The sequence below is a fragment of the Pelmatolapia mariae genome, linkage group LG6 (genome assembly GCF_036321145.2).
Source record: "Pelmatolapia mariae isolate MD_Pm_ZW linkage group LG6, Pm_UMD_F_2, whole genome shotgun sequence".
Taxonomy (NCBI): domain Eukaryota; kingdom Metazoa; phylum Chordata; class Actinopteri; order Cichliformes; family Cichlidae; genus Pelmatolapia; species Pelmatolapia mariae.
This window is the reverse complement of record NC_086232.1, coordinates 26,529,470-26,546,529: the sequence shown is the minus strand read 5'-3', so window position 1 is coordinate 26,546,529 and position 17,060 is coordinate 26,529,470. Positions and strand designations below refer to the sequence as shown.

The window sequence follows — 17,060 nt, the reverse complement described above, 5'->3', positions numbered from 1 at the left end:
GATGGGAAACCTTTTGTGATGTAAACACCTTTCTGGACGGGGGTAAATCCTGAGCGGGCCTCCTCCTCCTCCAGCTGTATGCTTCCCTTAACTGCTCTAAAAGTGCTCAGCGTGAGACATCAGTGCAGCTTTAACAAAAAAAAGAAAAAGACAGGGGTTGCCCTTCCTGACTCTTTAGGTGGTGCAGTTGACAGTGACAACACTGTCCTACAGCTGGCTTGCGTATGTTTTTAAACCACACTGGACAACCAGGCGATTAGTGCAGAGCCCTCTCTGAGCGTCAAACAGGACAAACTAGTTTCAGGGTCATGTCTAATGTATTGAAAGAGGCGTATTCATGTTGGGTAAATACATATCTGTCTGCAGGTTTGTATGCTCACCTGCCTGTGTGTTTGTCTGGGATGGCGTGTGGATTCTAATGTGGAATAAATGTGAACAAATAATGTCATCATCCTTTTTGTTTTCGGGTGTTTATCTTTCATAAAATGCCGCAGTGGTGCTGAACGGACCATTTATGCAGCTACTGAGGAGATGACAGGGGAAAGTCGGGGTTGTGTGTGTGTGTGCATGCGTGCACGTGCGAATGCATGTTCCTGTGCACATGTATGAGGCTGGGGAGTCTCCCAGAAATGGCGTGCGAGGAAGGGGAGACCCTACAAGGAAAAGGATGGGGGTGGATTAGGAGGGGTTTGTTTGACAAGCACACATGTTACCCTATAAGGAGATGGAGGAGAGAATGGAAGGAGGAGCCTGGATCGTGCTGATATCCTGTTGCTATGAGGCAAATGAGCTTGATTGACATGTGTGGGGGCGGGACGTATGCGAGGGTCCCGTCTGGATTTTATGAAGCGTAAAGAAGTGAAGCGCACAGCAGAGAGAGTGGGAGGAAAGGGAGAACAGCAGCAGAGAGGAAGAGCGAGTGAAGGGAGGAGGGGGGAACTGATGGAGGAGGGGTTGATGTTGGATGGAATAATTTAACAAGAGGGTGTCTCCTGGCTCATCGGTATGCCACAGGCATGTTGTAAAACGTTTCTCCAGCTGTTTGCAGCTTGGGTAACAGCAGCGCAGACTCGGAAGCCAAGATCTGAGCTGAACACCGAACTTCACCACTTAATCCGATTATTGAGCCAAAATACGAGCTGCTGCTAACAACATGAATCACGTTTTCCATAGTCAAGTCTGTTGAATTAGGCAATAGCGTTATGGCCGGAAGCCAGAGAAAGTACGATTCTGAAACGTCATTATTCATGTGAAATGACCCACTGATGCCCCAGTTAGCTTTTAACCACACTTCCTCTCCTCTCTCCTTTGCTCTTCTCCTTGTCTCCTCGAGTAGCGTAGTGAGACTGCCGCAGACGGGCACATTTTATAACATGCCTCCTCAGACACACTTGCTGCTGCTAACTGACCCGAAAGTAAGCCAGCTACAGCTACCGCTCTGAGTCACTGGCTTTGCCTGGCCAACGCATGCACTTTCACAACCCTTAAAATCCCTTAAAACACCGGGAGCGTACACCGAGACAAGCGCAAGACATGCACACAAACAAAATGTACACAAACCTTGAGTGCTGACACAAATGAACAGCCTACAGTTTGCTTGTGCACAGGGCAGCACTTCTCCAAGAATGCCCTCCTCCTCTGCCTTTGTGTTCCTCCTCTTATCCTGCTATCTGTGTGCATTTATTCAGTAGATGCTTTTATCCTGATTCGAATCACAAAGGCCACTCGCAGTCAGCAAAAGGCCCCAAAGCCTTACAGAGGGAGGGGAGGGAGACGAGGAGGGGGGCACATACTGTTTTTGGAGATACGTGGTTGTTAACACAGTGCATCAGGTATAGAGAGGCCCGTTGAGATGCTGCAAAAATGGATCTCCTCTGAAAAGGCCAATCGTCAAACACAAATACAAGGTTGTTTTTGGCTTGCATTCCCGCTTCTATTTTGGGTCTGGCAGAAGGAGCGGCAACAGCCGGGGTTGTCCATTCTCCTGCGAGGCTGTAGTCTGTGCATGAGCAACAACAATGAGGAGAAGAGAAGAACCGACAGAGTTGTGATTGGGGGTCTGTGTCAGAAAATAACTTAAAGAGACTCCGACTCTAACCACAAATTTCTTATTTTCAGTCTCAGAAAAAGCTCCCAGTATTCCTCGCTAAGAGCTAAAAAAATATATATAATTGAACACGGGGAATTTTAATCCAGAGAAGCTAGAAATGTGAATCAGAGCTGATCTTGAGATTTATCTTCAAAACTACCAGTGGAGACTGGAGTCAGTAAGTTTGCACTATTACATTTATTTCAGCACAGCTCATTCATTCACTGTTTTCTTGAATTTGCCTTAAAGTTTAGATTATTTAGCCTGATAAGGACAAGACGCACATGACAGCAACTGTATGTGAAAACATGGGTTGCTGTTGATTTTTATTAATACTCAGATCCAGAGAGATCTTGTTCACTACCTACCTCTACTACCTTTACTTTGGTTTTTCTTTGTTTTTTAGTGATTATAGCTGCAACACAATCATCCTCAACCAGTATTATTCAGATGATCTGTCCTATATTGGCTGCTATAACTCATTTGTTCCATAGGTGCGACTGTTGGCTTATCAATGAACAAATGCTTCCTCATTGATCAGTCTCTTAGGCATCTAAAGGTTCATAGAGATTGCTACATTAATGCATTCTTAATGTGATTTTATGCCGTGCCGAGGATGAATCCTGCATATTTACAGATCTATTTCTCTGTCATTGGTGACATTCGTCAACTGGTCTATGAAATGAACTGGCTCCAGTATCTTTGATATCGATGATACAGCTGATTCAGGGTTGGTATAGAAAACCTGCGAGGGAACTGGCGAGGCTCACAGGGTCACAGAGTTTATGTTCCTCCTCCTTTCAGAAAAAAAGATCAAATAATTGAAGTCGTCATCTCTAAATCTGCCTCCTGGTTCATACCTCTACTCAGTGGTTTGTGCTGCTGAAATTACATATGTATATTGCTGCAATCAGAAATTGAGGCTTAAAGCGTGCGCTATTAACATCCAAGTCACTATCATTCTGTCTAAGTTGCATCACAACTTGTCAAGTCCAAGACTGACTCATCTGTAGTCGAGTGAGATGTGTCATGAGTCATCAATGTTGGGACTCAAGTACGACAGCAGTAAAGCGGTGATGAACAGTAGGAGGGTGGTTTTCCCATCAAATTGGACAAAAGATAGACTTTTATTGCATTTATTCATGTAAGCCTCTACAGCAGGGGGATCCCTCAGTTAAAAAAATCTTCCTTTTGACCTTTTTTTTGCTTATTTGTTAATTTTCAAGTTTTTTTTTTTATTCATTCCATTGAAGGCCTTTAATTTGCAGTAAGATAGAAATATAACATAAATGAGAGCTTTAGACTTTAAATGAAAGCAGAGCTGTCAGTGTATTCACTCAGTGCAGCTTGTTGGACGGTGGAAAAGCATCTGAAGGTGGGAGGGGAGGCGTGGAGGTGCTTTGAGCTCAGCGTTAATAACATGGCGATATTTTTAAACAAATATCTGCTCATTTTATTTTAACCTTTGCTTTTTACTTATATGAATATGCAGAATCTTTTGGGAAGTGGAGCGGGAAGCCTTCTGGTTTCCGTTTGTAGCCCGGTTAACACTAGTTGGAACACAAACAGTCACTTTTGAGCAGGCTTTGTTTGCATGCAGGTAAACAGTCCCAATGAAAGGCACAAGAGAGACTGCATTTTTGAAAATGCAGCCTCCAAACCACCAGCTATCATCTAATGCCAATTTTGTTTTTAATTAGTTTTAAAAATGTATCTCAAACAATGACTGCCAGATGGAAGAGGAAGTCTTGGCCCGGGTCATCAGAGCAGAAGACAAGCCAGTACGTTCTCTGACTGGCGACATGGTAACACCCGTAACGTTTACCGTTTTCACCGTTTTTAATTTAGCTTGTTAGCTAAATAGCAAATATTTGGCAGTCAGAGCACAGAACTGCATTATGATGCGGTGATGCCACTAGATCAAAAGTGAAAGAGATCATTAAAATTTAATGGCGCCGCATTTAATAGCGGCTGAAACAGTTAAAAGGTTTCCCTCATTGCCACAAAATGTTGCCAGCCTATTGTCCCCTTTCAGCTTTTCCCGTTTCACCGCTTCACCCAATCTGGGGTCATCAACTTTCCCTTTCGAGGGAAGACACGGGAGCGGGTCTAGTTTCTCTCTCTTTCTGTTTGCCACCCAGGTTAGCTCCTACCTGGTGACCCAGAATTGCTTGCTCCACCTACTCTCATATTCACCTCCGCAAATGCATTTAATCTAGGATGGGTTTATGCAAAGTGAGGTCATTCAGTGTGTCACTTAACATGTCTGTTTTTTTCCCAGCTGCAGTTAAAAGCTTGATCTAAACTAGATAATTTCCACATCTCTGCTCTCTCTCCTTTTGTTTTTTTTTGCATCTCTGAATTGAGCAAATGTAATGAATTCAGGATCTCTCATCAGAGGATTGCAGCTAATGTTCACATTATTGCCACCAGTGATGTAACAGAGTGTTGTTTCTTTTTCCCCACAACAAGGAGAAAAATGCATGTTTTGTTCACTAATTGGAGCATAAAATCATAACAGCTAATAACAGAAACCAAATTAATGAGAGGGTGGAGTAATGCAGGAAAAGAGATGCAGCAGTTCATTTCTCTTTCTTTATTCTGGGAACTTGGAAGAGCTGAGATTTTGCAAACCCACACCTCTAAAAGCATGCATCCTAAAACCCTGGCAGGTTATAATAATCACAGGAACAATCTGTGCAAATCACAAGCACGGCTCGCCAAGGTGTAAGGTGTTTGCGCTGCGACGTGAAACTTAGGACACGGAGGCGAGGATGTTGAGGGGCGCTATCTTGTATCAAAATCTTAATTTGGGTGCTTGTGGGCGAGATTGGAAGAGGTTCATACAGCTGCAGAGTTTAGATGAGCGGACACAGCTGCTATCTGAAAACGTGAATGAAGTTAAACTTGGACACTGTGGTCAGTAATCTGGTGGCTGTATTGCTCAAGTGGCAGCCACTGAAGATGAGGATCGCGGTTTCTGTTCTGCCCGAGGTGGTGACTCTTCACCTGCCAGGCGAGCTGCGGGGATGTGTGCGTGCGGCGAAATGGTGTGGCAGCGGCGCTTCGGGGCAAGGCTCACAGTGTTGAGATGAGCGATAAACATGCATTTTAGTGCACGTTATCGAGCGAGAGCCAGGGAGATGGCGGGATTTCTGTTTGTAATTACACTCCTGAAATCACAAAAGGCAGAACGCGGCTGCAGCCTTTAACGGACGAGTTCAAAGCATTCCGCTTAAAGCATCTGGTTCTGTCTCCTTTTCGCCTCACGTCGGCAGGAAAGACAAGTATAGCTACGATGCAAAGAATTTTCTGCACCAGGAATCTTCTAGTAAATGATTAGATGAATAATTATATCTTTTTTTTTTGTTGTTCTTTAAAAAGGCAGCTTAAAACTCATGTGTTCAGACAGACACTGTGTTGTTTTTCTTCATTCATGTGCGTCCACTTTGCCTTTGGCGTGGGCTGGATTTGATTAAATTACCTCTGTAAAGCAATTTGTGACCATTCCTTGTCTCAAAAAGCGCTATAAAAATGAACTTTACTCATTTACTTACCGGCTTGTGAGTTCCGGTATATCAGACATGATTATTCTTAAGTTTTAGACCCCGCTTTGCTTTTAGAGCTGCATAAATTCTTTGTGGCATTGATTCAGCGAGGTGCTGGAAACATTCCTCTGAGATTTTGGTCCTCGCTGGCATGAAGGAATCGTGCAGCTCATGAAGCGATTTTTCTTTTTTCTTTTTTTCTCCTTTTGCCCGTTCCCCCACATCTCAAGGGTGCTCGATTGGATTGAGATGTGGAGACTGTGGAGTATACTGAAGATACCACTGAGCCCATTCTCCTGCTGAAAATAGCTATTTGAAGATGGGTACACTGTCATTATAAAGGGATGGGCATGATCACAAACAGCATGGGGTTCAAAGTGTACCATAAAAAAAAAAACATCTGCAACACAATTACACCACCAACCTGAATCGTCGATACAAAGCAGGATGGATCCGTGCTTTCGTGTTGTTTATGCCAAATCCTGACCCGTCCGTCTGAGTGCTGCACCACAAATCGAGATTCATCGCGACCAGGCAACGTTTTGTCCCAATTTTTAGTGAACCCGTGCCACTCAATTTCCTGTTCCGAGATGACAGGAGCGGCACCCGGTGTGGTCGTCTTCTGCTGTGGGCCATCTGCTTCCATATTCTTTGTGCTGTGTTCGCCGATGCTCATCTGCATATTGGTGGTTATTTGAGTTGCTGCCACGTTTCTGTAAGCTCAAACCACTCTGGCTGTTTGTCTCTGGCCTCTCCAGTCAACAAAGCATTTTCGCCCAGAGAACTGCCACTCACTGGATTTTTTTTCTCTCCCCCCCGTTCTCTATAAACCCTGGAGATGGCCGCATCTGAAAATCTCAGTAGATCAGCAGTTTGTCAAACCAGCCTGTCTGGCACCAACGGCCATGCCACTTTCAAAGTCACCTAAATCACCTTTCCTCCTCATTCTGATACTTGGTTTTAACTTTGTAGGAGTCTCCTGACCAGTGCTGCCTGACTCAATCCATTGAGGTTGTATATAGGTACATACAGGAACGAATTTCTTTGATATGTGATGGGCGGCATTTTCCTTTTAATAACAAAGCATTTCAAGGACGATGCTTCTGACTGATAAAATGTCTTAAAAAAAGTAGTCCAGGAAGAAATCATTAGATTGATGTTTATAGTAAATGTACACAAATCTATGTTCTGTATTTAGAGTTAGGATTTATCCAATAGAAAAAATACTTAAGTTGTTAAGTTTAACAAATTCCAGCTTTATTTGCTTAAGTTTGTCTGCTTGTTACACGGCAGAGTTTCTCTCTCACTGCTCGCTGGGAGCAGCTCAGCTGAAGCTGTTCTCGTGTCACAATATCGATGTGATCCGTGTCGACCGCGTGCATCCCCCGGTTTGTTACTGAGTCGAGGGGCCGGACTACAGTGTCACAGGTGTGACGCTGAGAAAGGTCAAAAGCTGGGAGACAGATGGCATGCTCGCAAACGCACACACAAACACACACGCACACATACGTACATACTCACCCTCCCACACACTTCTAACACTCCCAAAGGGACAGTGATCTATTGTGCAGCTCAGATGGGCATCGCTGCAGCCTGTCACTCACACACACACACACACACACACACACTCTCACTCACACAACCACTTGAAGTGAGTATAGCCAAGCAGATGTCAGGTAGGCTCAACTGAGTCTATTTAGAAGTGATATAATGCCGATGGGGGGGGCGACATTGTAACTTCTTTTACTAATTAATTATTGTATTACTGTCTTTGCGAGTCTGTCTTACATTAGTACTATTCCTAATAAAGCAATGATGATGATCATTGTAGTAATTAGTTGTTACAGTCAAATGAGAAGAACAAAGAGGTTAGAAAGACACAGCAAAGGAGAATAGGCTGAACAAAAAAGGCTACACAATGGGTGCTACTCCGGGTTTCTAGATATCGTCATCATTTGTATCTATTGTGATTTATAAATGTATAATTTAGTTTTTATGATTTTTTTTTCTGGTGTCGGTATCAGGTTGTTTAGTTCTCATTTTCTGGTACATTTTAATGTCATATGTGTCTTATGTATCAGGTGTGGTGAAAAAAATATTGAGAGTTGGTAGAGTTTTTTGTTTTTTAAATCAGGGCTAACATGCTAACGTGGCTCACGCCAGATTAATGATGATGGTCAACTGGATTTTGGCAATCAGTGTGATCTCTGCAACCACTTGAATGCATTACCACAATAGTTTTGTACATTCCTGGTCCCCAGTAGATGAATCTTACCACTAAAGATTTGATTTCATTCGGTTTGATTTGTATAGCGCCAAATCACAGCAACAGTTGCCTCAATGCACTTTATATTGGAGGGGAGCCTACAATAATACAGAAAAACCATTAGGCAACAAACTATGAGCAAGCACTTGGCGACAGTGGGAAGAAAAAAAACTCCCTTTTAGAAGGAAGATGCATATAGTGAATACTTTATACCTGCTAAATGTCAGTATGTTAAGTTTGTTGCTTTAAACTGTTTTTACACTTTCTCTGCAGCCCTTAGCATTTCTTACATCACCTGACAAAGGTGTTATGGCAGTGAGCAAATCTCCAGTGCAATCACTTTGGATGTCAGCTCATCTACCAGCATGTGAGAGGTCAGATTGTACCGGTGAGCAAATCGCTCCGCTAATCGTCCACTGCGTTCACAGCTACAATAAGTGAGGGGGTGTCGCTTACTGCCTTTTGCACGTCTCATCCAGGCAATCTGTTTCTGGTAGTGTGAACACGTCGTAAGTAGACCGTTTCATGCTTTGCGGTACTTTGTGTGAAAAAGGACAAACTCAGACAATGTCCTGATTTATTTATTTATTTATTTTCTTAAAGCGTGCTGACATTAGCATTTAAAGCATCCCTCTCTGAACCAGAAAACCATCGTAGTGTTTTTATAGTCTTTAATAAAATGACCAAACACTGCAGTTATTGGAATTAGAAATCTGGTGAAGTTTGAGTAATCCTTTGCAGCTATGGATCGGGCCTCGTCTCTTGAATCTGTCATCACCTTTTATCTTCAAATCCCCCGGCCCGCCCCCATCCTCTCCCATCCCTGCTGGCTCTCTGTTACCATTTAGGGTATCCATACCCCACTGCCAGCAGTAAGGAATGTGTGTGCGCGTGTGTGTGTGTTGTGTTAATGCCTCTGCCATGTTTATGTGTCTCCACCATGTGTTTATGGACGCCTGTGTTGTTCTCCTACAAGCTCGAATTTTGGCATCTTACACATGCATCTTCTTGGGGGTGGGGGGATAATATGTACGAAGTACTTGGGCCGGCTTCCTTGCAAACAGTTGGTCTTTGTGTGAGCGTTTAGGTGTGTGGGTGTTTGCGTGTCAAAGGTGGTTTGTGTGCAGAGGCGTTTGTAAGTGTGCGTGCAGGCATTAGACACTCATCATTGTGCAACACACTGAGCATGGAGGCATCTGACCCTCAATAATAGATGTGGCAGCAGTGAATATTTAATGGTTGGGGGGTGGGGTGGGGGGTTAGATACACGCACGCACACACACACACACACACACACACACACACACACACACACACACACACACACACACACACACACACACACACACACACACACACACAGGAAAATGGAAATATAATATCCATGCCTGTATGACTTTTAGACTGACGCTCTTGGGGAAGTGGTCTCTGTGTGGTCGGGTGATGCTCTTAGTAAAAGATACCGTGGTATTTCGCCAGCCGACCACTTTAGTTCTCACTCCCACCTCACTTTTCTCTCTTTTTCTTCCAACAGGGTTCTCAGGATAGTGCTGGCGGTCAGGAGGGACTCGTCCCCCCACCTTTCTCTGCCTTCCCGCCTCCTCCACCACCGCCCCCCCAGAACGGCCTGGCCCTGGATTACGGGGGCAGCCTGTATGCTGCAGGGGCCGTCCAGGGTCCCGTGGAAGCCGGCGGAGCAGCGAATAGCGCAGCCAACGCCGCTAACAGCCTCAGTGCCCAAGTGAGTACCGGCCTCCTTCCTCTGTGGGCAGCCCACACCCAGGCTGTGCCTTGAGAGGGCGCTTAGTGAGTGGGATACACGTTACAGACTGAAATGAGAACATTATAGGAGCACATTACTAATTGTGACCACAATTCAAGTTTTTCTTTTCAACTGAGCTGTAACATTTTCACATTTTGTTTTGTTTTTATCTCGCTCCGATTAAAATGTATAAACCTCTCTGTGTTACGATCGTTCCTCCAAACACAAATAATTCCACCTGTCATAACCGATTCTGTGGCCACTTCACTGTCGCAGAAACAACACTGAGAGAGTGTGTGAAGGCTGCCTTTTGTCTGTCTGTCAGCAAGTTTATGTAAAAACTACCAAACCATATTTCATGAAACTGTGGAAAGGTGGAGCGCGGGCAAAGAAAGAACCCATTAAATGTTTTGGAGGCAAGAGTGGGAGAGTTCTGGATCAGTTTCTTTGAAATTGCAAAACAGGTCATTTGCCATGGTTTGGAATTCACTCTCTAAGTGCTTTCTATCATTATGATAGGAAAACAGCTTTTTTTTTTTTTAACTCATCCAGCAGTTAGGGTGGAATAGCTACATTTATTTGGAGGGTTTTTGTTTTTTTTCTTCTCTGGTCGACTTGCAAATTACAGCCCAATCTTCACTCTTCTTTTTGCTTTGTTTGTCTTTGAGCACTTTGACATGCAAAAGCCCACACAGCTAAACGCTCACACAAAGAACGACTGTTGGTAACATTGCCTACCCAACTTTTTAAAAAATGACAGAAGTGTGAAAACACAATTTGCTTAAAGCAGGAATTTGACATGGGTGTTACTGCTGATGGCCGCCACTTATATAATGTTATATGCAATGTTTTCTCACCACACAGTTAATTTTTATCCACTGGTTTTTTTTTCAGGTGGAAAAAAGGCGAACAATTCAGGTTTCATTTTTTTCAGATGGTGGTATTTAAACATCATCAACAATAAATCCTTATAAATATTAAAATTGGACAGCTGAGAGAAACTACATGTTTAGATTGGACTGTGTGTCTAATTTTGCAAATCCAGAGAATGACAGTACTGTGCAAAAGTCTTGACCCACACCTCATTTCTTTATATATAGTAGCCAGATTTTCTGAAGGTCTTTTGAAGTTTTTCTTTGGACATCGGCTGCTTTTCTACTCACTCCAGTCCCTAAAGTTTCTCATTTTTAGAGTAATGTTTGCTTTTTTCCCCCTTGTTGTTGTTTGTTAAGCAACTTAACACTGACTTATGAATAATTCAAGCAAAAAAAAAAAAAAAATCCTTAGTCAAGATATGAAGCGGTGTTGTCTCCACACAGCAGACAACTGAGCAAAGAGCCAATTTTAGATTATATCTTTGGCACTTCTGGCACCGTTACTAGCAGTCTGTCACAAAGACCCATAATTTTTTCCCCATTTCTTTAGTTGAATCTGTGAAAAATGCCAGCGATAACACAATTTGAAATTGAAATTTTATTTTTGCACCAACAAGGTGATTATCAAAGAGCTATTAGCGGAAAACTTGGCATATCTCAGCAGGGTGTGCAGCGTGTCCTTAAAATGCTGAGGAAACTGGCCAAATGGAGGAGAAAAGAAGTGGCAGGGCTAAAGAAAACTACCTACACCAGATAAACAGAAAGTCATGTCCTTAAGAAATAAGAAGAAATCCAGTAAAGATCTCACAGACAACACAAATACTTGTTGCCACAAATTTTATGCAGTGATGAATCCAAATTTGACATTTTTTGGTACAAATTGTTGTCAGTTTGTAGAGAGGAGGTCAGGATGGAGGTGCAGCAGTGAGTGCCTGCAGCCATCTGTAAAACACGTTGGAGGCTCTGTCATACTTTTGAGCCAGTGGAGTTGGGGATCGTGTTAAAACTGCTGAAATATGAAATTATGAATTCAGAAGTAAGGCCAGAGTTTGATCCTCATTGATTACCATCTGGAAAGCATCTTAATTGACAACAGCTTCACTTTTAGCATCGCAGTGGTCCCAAACAACATCAAAAGCATTCCTGGATAGAAAAACACGCTGGAATTCTACCAGTCATGGATTGGCCTCCCCAAAGCCCGGACCTCAGAGAGTTCAGGCTATGTTGAACAACAACACTGGTCATATTGACTTTTAAGCTTGCTGCAATTGTACAAATTCTCTTTTTGCCTTATATACTATATTGTGCATGTATGTTTGCACGTGTTTCAATAAATCACTGCAAATCTTTTCAAATTTTTCAAGCAAAATATAAAGAAATGAAAGGTGGCTCAAGACTTTTGGACTGTGCCATAAGTATTTTTTAAATCAAATACTACAGCGTCACATGAAATAAAATTTGCAGTGAATAAAAACAGTCATACAGTCATACAAATATGTTGAGGTTAAATCATTTATTTATTATGTTCTGTCGGTTGTTTGAGTCAATTCACAGATTTTTGCAGCTGTTTTAATTTTCCCTTTAATAATTTTGGACTCTGTTCAAGCAACATGCCAAAAATTCCCAGGTTTCCTGAAAGGGAAAAATACTGTCTTTGTGTTCTTCTCACAGGCAAAAAGCACAAAATATCGATTATGTTTCATAATCGATATTTTGTGCTTTTTCCCTGTTTCTAGTCAAAGCGAGTACTTTGAAATTACATGGACATTTTTCCTGTTCAATCCATAATTTGTGCAAGCTGATTAATGAACTAATCAGCACAATAATCAGCTGATTAATGGAAGCAGCGAGCAGCGCCTACTGCAGTGCAAATCTGACAGATGACAGTCTGTCAGCTAATGGTGCATTGCGTATCGTCTTTTCGCAACCCTAACAAGACCTCTTTGTTTTTGTCTGTCTGTCTCTGTTTGTCTTTTTGCATCCTTGTGTCTAAGCAGTCAGATGGGTCCTCCCAGATTGATGGCCAGTCTGGGGTTGGCTCGGGAGGTGGAGGCGGCGGGGGGAACGCCGGAGACGATTCGGACTCCAAGGCCACCCCCAAACGCCTTCACGTATCTAACATCCCCTTCCGCTTCCGAGACCCTGACCTACGGCAGATGTTTGGGGTAAGCGGACCAGAACGTTGCCTTTTTCCCCCCTCCACTGTGTATCGTTACGTAACAGAGTAAAATCCCCTCTAAACTAAACCCCCCTCATCTAGTGACTGCAGCCCTTTGCTATCTTCTAGTGACGTTTATATAAAAACAAGGGTTTGCCATGCTGGTTTTTTGCTGAGCAGAATCCATTGTCTTATTTGATTATTTAGATTTTCAGCTCTCCAGCAGCTTATCTAAAGTGAAGTGTAATAATCTGGCCTGGTTCCCTCCTGTTTTGCAAGAGGAACGGCTCTAAAATGCAGTGCAGAGAAAAGAACAGAGGAAAGGAAGATATGGTAGAAGACCAAGCAGCCAGTGTAGGCTCAGTGCCAGCTCATCGTGGTTGAACAGTGCTGACACCCCGTGGCGAGAAGCAGTGTGTGTGACTTACATGCTCGCTCAGCTTCTTCATTTTCCTTCTCTTTTTTTAATTAATTAATTTATTATTTTCCTGTTTCTTGTTTCAGCAATTTGGCAAAATCCTTGATGTGGAGATCATTTTTAACGAGAGGGGATCGAAGGTAGGACACTGAGGAAAAAGAAAACATGTCAGGCATTTCGAAATGCAGCAAAAAAAAAAAAAAAAAAGCTTAACTGCAATCTCCTTCTCCTCCTCCTCCTGCGTCTCCTTGTCGTTTCTTTACCCTCCTCTGCTTGCAGGGCTTCGGTTTTGTTACGTTTGAGTCGAGCGCAGATGCAGAGAGGGCCAGAGAGAAGCTCCACGGCACGCTGGTGGAAGGACGTAAAATCGAGGTAACGGCACGCTCGCCTCTTTTTCCTTTTTTAATTTTTTTTCAACAGTGACCATTTTCTCCTCTGTGTCCCCTCCATGTCCAACTGTGACCTTAATTCTTCTGGCCCAGAGAAGGTTTCCGGATGGCTGTTGTTTAACCCCCCCCCTCCCCCCCCCTCCCTTCGGCTTTACTATAGCATGGTGCAGTGGTGCCGCACGCAAAGGCGTCTCTTTCGAAGCCACTTCCTGTTGATGTTCATGCTGTTAATGCTGTTCTCGTTCTTCTCGATATCGTGCGCTGTCCCATTGCACCTTGATCCTTAAAAGTCGTGTGGTTTGCAAAGCATGCTGGGTGGAGTGGCTACACAACAGGCATGGCTGGTGAGAAGTCACTACGACACGATTGCTGATGATATCCGCTTCCGTCACAGCATGGATGATTTTTTTTCTTCTTTTTTAATTACTATTATTTTTGTTTAATCTGTCTTCCTGCACCTTTTTCATCATCCTCATCATCATCGTCACTTCTTCCATGATCATGACGAGTGGCCATTCTTGATTTATGGTTGTGTTTATGACTGGATGAGCAGTTAAAAGCCTCTCAGTTATTTTCCTCTTGGGTGGGGGGGAAGAAAAGTGCTTGCTGCTGGTGTAAGAGGCTACTGTATGTTGCATGGATGGAGCACTGGCTCAGATGTTGTCAAGGATTTTTCACTCTTTTCACTTGAAATTGCGCGGCTGCCACTGAGTCGTAGTTTTTTACGTTTGGTGTGTTTACGAGATTGATGCATGATGGGCGTTGGGGTGGGGCATTTTCAGGGGGGCAGTTTTGGGAATAAGGCTGCTGTGAGAAGTATGGTGTCATTTCTGATGCTTTTAAAAAAAGCCAACAAAAAAAATAACAAAAAACACCCTTTAATCTCAGATGTGCAAGATGAACGGTTAAAAATAAAAAGAGACGTGTTGTTTTACACACACACACCCACACACACACACACACACACACGCACACCTGCATCCAGCGCTCCTGAAAAACAACACTAGATCTCATGGAAGTGCTTTTTCTTGTGACTTATTTTTCCTTTTTTTTCCTTTAATTTGTCAGCATGAGCTCGGTTTCAGCAATGTTTCAGTTGCAAATGGCCTGGGAGATCAAATACACCGTGCTTTCGCCATTTGCTCTGGCTCTTTTGATTTTAAAATCACGCTTTTGATTTTTTTTTCTTTTTTAAAAAATTATTTCCACTTGCTACTAAAGCTCTTCTGCATGGTCCTGAATGTCCTGCTCTCTTCTCTGTCTCTTGTGTGTGGGTGTGGAGAATGTTTAAAAAAATGAATAAATAAAAAATATGGAGGGTGGAGACAGAACAAACAAGTGAAGAGAATAGTCATCCCCTCTCCTGTCCTTTTATTTCATTGGTCCTCCATCTTTCTCCACTCTATTTTCCCCCCCTCCCACCCGGCCAGTCAGTCTGTCTTTCCCACTTCGTGTCCCATATGCATCTTCATCTCTGCTGTCCATTCCTACCTAAATTTCTCTGTCCATTTTCCCCCTCATGGGATGTAGTCAGGTAGCACAAACACCAGAGAGTGGGAATCAGTTAGACTTTGAGTGATAACTTTGTCAGTTATTTGAATATAACCTGGACAATACTATAACGTGTAGTTTCCTTCCCCAAGTTATATTTTAATTTCTGACATTTTCTGTTTCCGTTCTGTTTCTTTCATTTGTTCGCAGAGGGTTTTTTGTTGTTGTTGTTGTTTTTTTAATTGTTTTTTTAGAGGCTAGATTGTTGTGATGTGGCTGATTCTTGTAGGTGACTGTTGACACGTGACCTGTTACATCACTTCCTCTCTACCACAGGGTGGGGGTTGCTTTTCATTACCTCGTTTTGTTTATGTTTACTCTTTTATTTTTGTTTTGTTTTGTTTTTTTTGGTTCATCATTTCTTTCTTACATATATTTTCTCTATTTCCCTGATGATTTTTGTATGTTGTTGTTGTTGTCAGTCTCCACGGTAACTGCTCGCGTGTCCTCACGCCGTTTCCCTGCCAACGGTAAGTTGTGTACACATGGCATCATCTTTGAATGACCCCTCCCCCCAACCCCATCCGTCCAAATGAAATTAAAAAGAATAAGTAACGATGCACCCAACACCCAAATGAAGGACTCCTCTTACTTAAGGGAGGCTTGATTGGTCGATTGACAGAACCTGATTGGCTAATCCTGTGATTGATTTGGGGAGGTGGTGAATGAAACGATTTACGTGATTAGCCATTGACCGCATGGCATTACAAAAAGGCCACTTGTGTAACTGAATGTACTGCATCTATCTGCAAGTGCAACAACTATGACTACCACTTCTTATGCGTTCATTCCAATCACCTCTCTAACTGCATTCAGCATTTAATTCCAGAGCTGTATCCTGCATGGTTTACTCTCTTTCTCGTCATCTGTATGACGTCATATAGTACTATGTCATCTCTCTGTGTCATGTGTCAGCTGATAGCTGCATTTTCTGCACCTTAGTGGGACAGCATGCTAAAGCATGTGTGCAATGTTAGCTTAACTGGAGAGGGGATAATAGTAGTCTGTATATCATGGCGTGCTGTAGTGCTTGACTACAACCTTCTGCACCAATTTGCGGACTGCAGACAGTTGCAGAGATACGGCTGTGCAGACGTGACATTTCCTCTTAAAGCTGTACCTGTGGATGAATAGTGCGTTGCCCAAAAGGGGATGCAAGCATATCGTAAAGCAATTTTACTAAATGTGGTATGCATAATTTGAGAAAAAAAAATACAAACGATTTTAAAAAAGCTGTCATGAAATAATTAGTAGAATTTTTTTTTAAATCAGCGACAGCTTTTCTTTGTTCTGATTTCTGTCAAGCGGTTTTCTTGTTTTCGATAAGTTTGGTTCTGGATGGTGTGTGTTGGTGGTTGTGTGCTTCGAGGTGTTTCTGGCGTGTGACACTGATCTGAAATGCCTGGCAGTGTTTCACAGCCGTGGTTTCTGTTTGATTCTTTTCATTTGATTTTTATTTTTTGATTTGAGGAATGATATTTGCATCCCCCATCCTCTCTGTCTTTTATCTAGACTTTTTCTCTTTCTGTACTCGTTCTTGCTCCATCCATCATTTCTCCATCACTGCTCACGTACAGTTAGATCCAATGTAGGCAAACAGTCAGATGAATGTTGTACGAGTGTATTGCATCTTATTGTTTGTTTGTTTGAAGAACTGCACATTTGGATGGACTGTTCACTCGCTGTCTCTCTTCTCCACGTCATGTGTGTGTTTTTTCTGTGTGTTTTCATGTGGACTGGCTCCTCCTTCTGCATCCCTTTTATATTTCTGTCCTTTCTCTGTTGTTCTCTCTCCCTCCTTCCTCCTTTTTTCTGTATGATGTGTATTTGATTGGGAGGGCTGCCGACCTTATTTGATTGGTCTCTTGCTGCATCTGATGCTTGCTGACTGGCTAGTTTTGCTCACCTCTGGTGATGTGATGCGCTCTTGATTGGCCGTGTGTAATTTGTGTATGAACTCTTCGATTGATGTTTTTTGCATTGTGTTCAACTGATGAATCTGCC

The 17,060-nt window shown here is 42.8% G+C and overlaps 1 protein-coding gene across 5 annotated transcripts in view; it reads left to right on the top strand.

The window, feature by feature from the left end:
- The window catches only part of LOC134629248 (RNA binding protein fox-1 homolog 2-like), a 44,109-nt gene that overhangs the window by 13,166 nt on the left and 13,883 nt on the right, over positions 1 to 17,060 (top strand). For 4 of the 5 annotated variants that reach the window (XM_063476414.2, XM_063476417.2, XM_063476418.2 and 1 more), the window contains 4 exons: positions 9,438 to 9,644; positions 12,535 to 12,705; positions 13,203 to 13,256; positions 13,396 to 13,488. In XM_063476414.2, the coding sequence (XP_063332484.1) occupies positions 9,438 to 9,644; positions 12,535 to 12,705; positions 13,203 to 13,256; positions 13,396 to 13,488 (525 nt within the window). The remainder of the gene's footprint in view (positions 1 to 9,437; positions 9,645 to 12,534; positions 12,706 to 13,202; positions 13,257 to 13,395; positions 13,489 to 17,060) is intronic. The other variant, XM_063476415.2, reaches the window with a different exon arrangement.